Consider the following 9,003-nt stretch of genomic DNA (forward strand, 5'->3'; position numbering starts at 1 on the left):
ATACTCATAATTTAATTTTTAAGTTTGTCCTGTGTCTGATTTTAGGAAAAAGGGGCGTTGTCACATACTGTAAGAACTCTTAACTCTGGATTGGTCCAAACCAATAATAAAATGAACATCATAGAATTAAAAAAAAACATTAATAATGTTTAATGTTTTGTTTGTGCAAATTTATTGAAGCTATGATTATCATGTGAAAGATATATAGTGTAACTATATATCAAATTTGAAGTTATTATATTGTTCACAAAACATATTTTATGACAAAAAACAGCTTCTCGGAAATTAACATATTCATTTATGCTTTGTATGCAGAGCTGTCATTCTCCTTGCATAATACCTACAGAGTAGCTTTATTTTATAAGGTGTGAACCATGAACAAAGCAAATTACAGACTAAATTGAAAAAAAAAAACATTTTTCATTAGCATTTTTGCCACCAGCAATGTGGAATCAATTTGAATTACAGCCTAATTAATGTTTTGCCATAGGGTGCACTTTTTATCTGGATGGGACTTACTTATTGCTGAAATTTATTTTTCCCATACTGTTTGTGACAATTATTATCACAGGTGCCACCATACTCCAAATCAATCTATCGCTCAGTCCAAAAATAGTGTTTTTTTTTCTTGAAAACAGACATGTTGTTTTTTTTTCCCAATTAATTTAACAATCATACCAAGACAATCTGGATATGGGTTGCAATGGCTACCATATAAATCCACTGTCTGGAAGCAACAAAATGACACCCAACATCTTTTCTGTGTCTCAGAGACAGAAAATAAACCACAAAAAAAACACTAAAAAATATAAAATCAGCACAAATGGCATCATCTTGAAAGAAAGATTCACGAAATTATAACAGCTGTAATTTAAACCATATTCCCCATTTACTGGCCATAGCAGTGTGCATAAGTAAATTTATACAAGGGTAATTTGTTTTTAATTGTGTATACAGTTTGTACTGTAAGTACACATATTCCTTGTATTTTCCATCTTAATTTGGAAGGACGTTCAACCATTCTGTGTCTGATTTTTCATGTTGTAAGTCATCTTAACTTTGCTTTATTCTCTTCCATTTATCATTCTTAATATAAATGAACAAAAAGCTGAAAAACCTTATATGATAATAAGTCCATTTCAGTCAGATTTTATGTTGCCTTCTTCAAAATGTCATCATAGAGTATTTATATTTATTACTCAGCTCTTGAAATACTGTAAATCCAGCCATTAGTTTAAAGTAGTGGTCTGATTGTCTCTGTGTTTCAGTGTTGGTGCTGCTCATCGTCACCATGAGAAGGAGAAAGAAGGAGCCACTAATTTTTGATGAAGAGAGAGACATCCGGGAGAACATTGTGCGCTATGATGATGAGGGAGGCGGGGAGGAGGACACAGAGGCTTTTGACATGGTGGCACTCCGCAATCTCAACGTCATGCGGGACACCAAGACACGAAGAGATGTGACGCCGGAGGTTCAATTTTTCTCTCGCCCTGCTTACAAAACGCTCCCTGACAACGTTATTTTTAGAGAATTTATATGGGAAAGACTAAAGGAGGCAGACATAGACCCCTCTGCTCCCCCCTATGACTCCCTGCAGACATATGCTTTTGAAGGCAATGGCTCAGTAGCAGAGTCACTTAGCTCCTTGGAGTCCCTGAGTACAGATTCGGACCAGAATTATGATTACCTCAGTGACTGGGGACCTCGCTTCAAAAAACTGGCAGACTTGTATGGAAACAGTGAGAGCAACATATTCTCTTAGCCTTTGAGTTAACTTTGGAAGAAAAAAATAAGACATTGAAGACATTTTTGGATGAAGGGGTAAAAGATAAAAATATTGAAAAAAAGAAGGAAAAATGTTTTTTTTTAATCTTTAAGGTTTGTGCGTTGATACCTTCGTTAGAATTTTCAAAGAGAAACTCAAGAGAAATTTAATACAACAATTAAAAGCTTAGACTTTACATGCTACACACTTGTTTTAAGCCAGCCTGGAGAAATGGCATATCATATAAAGAGGCCAGGAACTTGCCAAATGCTGTCGAGATCCTCATTCCACTGCCATGCTTAATCTGAAGAACAGTATATTATTTAAGAGCTCTGGTACATTTCCTGCATTTGTTGTTCTCCTCATGACATCCAATGTTTAGGTATTCTGTCTGTAGTAATTAGATGGTACCGCAATTTACAAGTTGAGTGATAATTCAGAGTGTACACTTTGATCAGTATAGATGTTTATATGAAACCTTTAAAGGAATCCTTAAAGGAATATGTTAACATGGACTTGTAGGCAAGAGAGTGTTTTTTTTTAAAAATCAATGTTTCCTGTCAAGATCTGTAAGCTAGACACAGATCTAGTAAAGCGATTGCTCTGTTACTATGTAAAAGAGATTTTCCACTTGCCATATTTTAATGTCAGATGGGAACCAGCTGTAAAAAGCAACTAGCAGATTTTATCTGTTTAGGACTTTTCATTACCTCTTCTGATTCTTACAGGAGAATAAATGGTGTTTTCTTTTGGTATGCTATTGGATATGTAGTGTAATATTAATTTTCAGAACTTATATTTGGTTATGGGAAGCTATATGGGAATGGTGGGTCTCACTGCCAAAGTATTGCAACAGATTCTATTGGATAATATAACTATTCTATCACTAGAATACACATTGAATCCATGATTAAAAATCAGAACCTAAAATTAAGAAAGAAATAAACACAATAAATTAGGAAAACCACTGCATGAAAATCAGGTTTTCTCCTGAAACACTTCTAATTTCGTTCACTCTCCAATACCTGAATTACCTATGCCCCAAATTTATTTATGATAGTGCATGATGAATTCTTATATCTTGAGTTTGATGGCAGATTATTTCAACAAGTTATTTGCCTCACTATTTTCAGTTTTTACTTCTGTTGTTAAACATGTGGAGAAGTCTGGTAGAAATCACCTAAATTCCTGAGATTAAATATTGAATATTTCGTTTAGTAATGCTTTGAAATAAAATACCACCGTAAAGTTTTAAATTGAACTTTTTTGTTTGATGGATAATTTATTTAATAGCTTACTGTAACAGTGTAGTGTTTCAGCATGTCAATATAATTTCAAAGACATAGACATAGACAAAGATATTATCACTTCTTTTCAATTCCCTGGGGATAAAATGGAATGCTGAAAACAGTAAAAGGGGAACTGGTTTGTTAATAGGTCAAAGAGAACTGGAGCTGATTTGATGGACTAAAAAGGTGAGCAACTCTTCAGAATTATATTTTTCCATAAAAGAGAGTAAGGTTAACTGTATTGAACATGGGGTAAATGAAGCATTTGGAGTGGGAACAGTCTTTTCTGCTGCTTTTCTGAAGAAAAATAACAGGGACTGTATTTTATTTGAAAAAAAAATATCTGTGCTTTCACAGAAAGCTGAAAGACCTTTAATAAATTATGTTCCATGTGTTAAAAAGTTTTAAACGTCTTCACAAATTAGCAAGGTATTCCTTATGAAGGAGTTTTTTAAGAGTTTGTAAAACATTTTCCTTTGAATATTCACTGAGCAGTTGTAAAGCCTTGCTCCAAAAACTAAAGGCACTTTGTTTGATATTAACTCAAGTTGATGATACATTTTATTTCTGCTGAATAAGGAAAATTGTGATTTTCTGGTGCTAATCATGTCTTTAACATGTGGTTCTGAAACAATCAACTGTGTAAAGATTTCTGCTAAAATGAAGGATGCACATCTTCACAGATTTTTCTCCTTGGATGTCATATTCCTTGTCTTTAGTTGTTTTTGCTTCCCTTACCTGATGTGTGGCCAACTATCAAAAGAAAGAAAAAAAGCATTTATTAATAACAGCCTTTTAACTTAACCAACTGGGGAGTTACAGTAAAATTAAGAAAAGACAAGGCACCTCACCAGATAACCTTCTACACTGCCACCTCAAGCACTTTTACAATCATAAGACAATACTCATGCTGATACAACTGCCAGAGGTTCTTGTTTTTAGATCATCACAAATGTGTAGTGTGCTGTGAAGCAGTGATCCTTCAGTAAGTCCCAAGGGAAGACTTATCTAAACCTAAAGTGTCTTTCATAAGGATGAGAGATTCATCACTACAATATCCATAAATTCTACATGAGGTAATTTAATTGATTCTGTGTTGTGACATTTTTAAAATACAGTGACTTTGAAAAGAAAAAAAAGCATTTGGAATTTAAACCAGTCTTTATAAAAATCATTAACAACCTTATTGGGATCAACACACTGGCTTCATTGTTTCTTTTTTGTGAGGTGTATCTGATGATTTGCCATCTTCCTGGCAAAGGGAAAAAAGTATTACAATATACAAAATCTGAAACTTTAAGTCTTTGAGCTGCTTCTCCCAACTGGCTTAGATGTACTGTACTTCTTGTAGGAATCCACTTCCAAGAGTGATGCATTATACCCAGGTTCTGTACTTTTTTTATAACATTTATTTTCATAAGAGAAATTTAAGATGTAAAAACAATACAACTGCAAAAAGGAAATTAAGATTCTACAAGAGGATGTGATCACATATTGTTTTTTACAGTTTATGACAGATTTAATGTGATTCAATCTCACATAATTCTTACATTTCTGGAAAATATTTTAGTCATTCTTTTCATAAATGCATGAATATAATTCATATAATCTTAAGAGCAAATGTACAGCAACTTAATTATATAACCTTGTTATGCTTAAACATACTCTAGAGGCCAAAAGAAGGTTAACTTGACCAGAAAATAAGAAATACACTTTTAATTAAGAAAATAAAGAGAGTCTTAAATACCCATTGAAGGGGTATCTCAGAGATACTGTAATTTCTAAATTTTAACCAGAAAATATATATACTATATCTATATATATATAATTGGTAGTAATTTAGGTTATAAGTACTTGAAAATACAACACTGTACTTTATATTTAAGGTTAAAATTTTATTAAACATTTAATCCATCTTTAATTCACCTAGAAGTGGTGGTGTGATTGTATGATATAAATAATCCCAGTCCCTCTATTCAGATACTGTGCAAGTTAAAAAAATGGATTTGCTATACTGTAAATTTAAAATTATAAAACTATAAAAAAACTAAGTATACACTTTCTGACCAAGCTAACTCTGGGTAACCTGAACATCAAGACTAGGCAGGGGTATTATAAAAAAAAATCAAAAGGGTGAAGCATGTGCAAAATGTAAATCAAAATGTGTCCATTTGATTACCGTCAGCATCAGCATATTCCTAATTAGAATTTAAATCTCTTGGTCATGTCTGCAAAAGCTCTAAGCCATCATATTAGAAAAACCAGTACTAAAGTCTCTCCTGTCTTCAACCACCTCTCACCTTCACAAAGGCCATTTCCTTCTTCATTTCTTCTGGACCCAATAACTCTTGTATTGAAAGAAACATAACAATGCTACTAGACAAAATATGATTTTATAGTTTCAAAATCATTATTAAAGGATTTAATTTTCATCAGGGGCAGAAGGCAAGAAGATTTATGTTTCACAAAACATGGAAAAGGCTGATAGTTTTACAGTGCAACACAAGTGGTCCACACATGTTAGGCCCACGGGAACTGTTTTGTAGGCCACATTTCTGCATTTCTTCATCCCTTTTCAATGTCATACTTAAGTCTGAAGAAACATTATTTTCTGCTTTATATAATATTCCCATAAAAATACTCAATCTGGGAGATGCCCTCTGAAAATCCTGCAGCTTCATGTTTAAATATTTTCTATTGCTATTGTTAATTCAATTTATATTACTTTTATTAAATATAATATTCTCATCGATGCTACAAACCCAAGTCTTGGATTAAAAAGTCCTGGTTGTGAGAATATTATATAAATTACCAGGTATTCTTTCAGATATTCTGATTCAACTCAGAATTGGGCAGTGCTTACATGCCTGTGGCCTTTAACATTTTCTAGCAATAAATGGGGCTGAAATATCACATTAAGAACTCCTCTTGAGTCTCCCCCAATCCAGCAATGTCTCCCATATTGGAAGATGAAATGCTTAAATATAATCTGGACAGTAAAAAGTAATATCCCAGTCTAAACCAAACTGATGTGACAATTGCAATCAAGATGCTATTTCACAAAACATCTGTATGCTTTCTACTGATATTCTGCTTCTGTAACTTTCATGTGTTTGCAAAACTAATTCATCTTAGAAACCAAGCATGAGAGTGCAATTTGACAAAGAAATGTATTCTAAACAAAACAGAAAAAGAAAAGATAATAAGAATGGAGCCAATCTACTGTACATTCTGTCAGTTTGATTATGGTACTGCTTATATGAAAGTGACCTTCATTTTGCCAGCACAGGTTGGGAGTTAGCTTAATTGACTAATGAAATGCCATCTGTAGTGCTGTTTTTGTAGACAATCATACATTCATGTTTCATAGTATTTTTTTCCTTCATTTGTACTGTGCATGCAGAGTTTTGTATTAGAATTAATTTTACATATTTACAGGTATGTTGCTTTACGTCACATGCATACATTTCAGTAAAGACGTAGAATTGTTTTACCTGGAGTGCAGATACATTCTTGTTTTATAAACTTCAGGAAAAAGCTTGGTACAGTATATTACTAATATAATATTGTAACGCAACGGGGGCTCAGGCGGACGCCCTTGCCGCATCTGTTCGGCCCCTGCACCGTCCGGGGCTCGAACCCGGGACTTCCGCGTCTCTCTGCAGCGACCTAGCCCCGTGAGCTAAAGAGAGATCTCTCCACAGCCCAGTAGCTGTGGTCCTGCTATCACAGGGAAGGGCGGTGACGTCACCCACTCTGGTACGCCGGCTCTTACACACAGTACTTGTCGGCCGTAAGTGTTACACTCTCCCCCGCTTAAATCGCCGTCCCCGGCGAAGGGCTATCCCACCCCGCTTCTGACACCAATGTAACGCAACAGGGGCTCAAGCGGGCGCCCTTGCCGCATCTGGTCGGCCCCATCCCGACTGGAGGCTCGAACCCGGGACTTCCACGTCTCTCTGCAGCGACCCAGCCCCGTGAGCTAAAGAGAGATCTCTCCACAGCCCAGTAGCTGTAGTCCTGCTATCACAGGGAAGGGCGGTGACGTCATCTGCTCTGGTACGCCGGCTCTTACACAGTACCTGTCGGCCGTAAGCGTTACAATATATTAGTAATATATCACTAATTGCTAAATATTAAATGTTAGCAGCTAGGAACTGTGTTAAAAATGAACATTTGTATATTGATTTTTTCTAAAACCTGGCCCTGATTTAAAAAATTCCCTAGATTTTGTCTTATTGTTTTCTCGATAAATTAAGAAAAACAGAGCTCATATTAAAATATAATTTTATATTCATTTCAAATTAAATCTAGCTGTATATTATTTGCTTTAATGTTTAATAGAACATTATTTATTTTTCATTAATCAGGAATGAACACTACAATACAACAATGGTACAATAAAAGTGAATTTAATAAAATCTAAGTTGCAAATGTCATATGTCTTAAAACAATTACAATTTAAACTAAAATCAATAGAATTCAGGTGTTGCAAATACGTTTATCACATATGTTTATTATTTCTTCTTCTTTTCTTCTTCTGTACTGTATTTGTCTTCAAGCAACATTAGATAACAAGATTAGAAACAGTGAGACTCACTGTATATCTATCTTGATTTGTCCAACTTTTTTATGTAGTCTGCAACCTAGCAACCTAGAGTCTTTCCAAATGTGGTCACCTGCCCTATCCACCAAACCTACACACTCAAATTAAACCAAGCTAAAAGTACCAAATTTGATTTCAGACACTCAGTGCGTGTGGTTTTGCAATTTAATAGCGCATGGCACTTCAAAAATCAACATTTGACTGTTTACTATATGATACTTAATTTACTGATGGGCTCTTGTCTCTGGTCTAATCCCATGTGAAACAGTTTTGCAGCAGAGAAAAAAAACAGTTCTCATAGATTGTGAGATGCTGTTAAGCCTCTAAACGCCTTTAGTACGGTGCATTATTGCTCTAAACAGGTTTTGTTTTCTTATTGTAAAAGTTTCATGTCCGCACCACAAAGGTGAACTATTTTGCAGAGTGGATTTAAAAATGACATAATAAATTTACTTACAGAGTACAGTTACAGTTAGTGAGAAATAATTCCCTTACATTTCTGAGCTATAATAAAAAAGCTTTTTCTAAATTGTATTTTCTTATAAAAGAAGTAGACAGATTTCACATGAACATACTTTAAGAACTGAAAGGTGATGTCAACAATAAAAAATAACATTTGTACTTTCATGCATTCTAACAAATTAAATTAAAATGTAAGTAAGCAGAATTGAAGTACTGTTTACTAATACTCAAACTCATTACACAACACTATTTAAAACAGAATATATATTCTTCTTTTATAATTATAGGATTAAGAGACCATAATATGAAATAATCCACAAATAATCATTTAACTTAACACTGACATACATTAGGTCATAAAGGGCTGAAATCCTTCTGGTTGTTTAATCTATCTTGAGTTTTAAAGCATATTATTCAATGAGTGAAGTACAGTATGTCCTTTTTGGTCAATCTTTGGATAGAAGCAAGTGATGGATAAGTGACCGGTAAAACCATCAAAAGCAGGCACTCCAGTACTGGACAACCCTTAATTATCTCACTACAAAACAGGTAAAAATATCTAGAAGAAAATGCAAATATTTAATACATGCAAAAACTGAAAAATTAAAAACAGTAGAATTTAATCTCATATACAGTGGATTTACTTTGATTAATAAAATTACCTTTGAGTAGGGAAACTGAGTACAATTATTTATGGTTTTCTTTTGGGTTGGATGAAAGACTTTATTAAATTGCTATGATTTAAAAGAACTTTGAAATATAGTGATAGCATTACTAATATTTAGCATATCAGCAGACATCAAATATAATTTTGGTTTAGTAGTACCAGTTTGCTATCTTTTAACTGTCCTAAGCTGCATCATTTTACACTTATGTACAGT

At 33.9% G+C, this 9,003-nt stretch overlaps 1 protein-coding gene across 1 annotated transcript in view; it reads left to right on the forward strand.

Moving 5' to 3' along the window:
* Window positions 1-7,253, forward strand: part of cdh7a (cadherin 7a) — a 102,926-nt gene extending 95,673 nt beyond the window's left edge. The window contains exon 12 of the mRNA XM_015354629.2: window positions 1,269-7,253. Within this exon, the coding sequence (XP_015210115.2) occupies window positions 1,269-1,762 (494 nt within the window). The 3' untranslated portion in view covers window positions 1,763-7,253. The remainder of the gene's footprint in view (window positions 1-1,268) is intronic.
* Window positions 7,254-9,003: the final 1,750 nt, after the last annotated feature.

The sequence above is a fragment of the Lepisosteus oculatus genome, chromosome 6 (assembly GCF_040954835.1).
Source record: "Lepisosteus oculatus isolate fLepOcu1 chromosome 6, fLepOcu1.hap2, whole genome shotgun sequence".
Classification (NCBI taxonomy): Eukaryota; Metazoa; Chordata; class Actinopteri; order Semionotiformes; family Lepisosteidae; genus Lepisosteus; species Lepisosteus oculatus.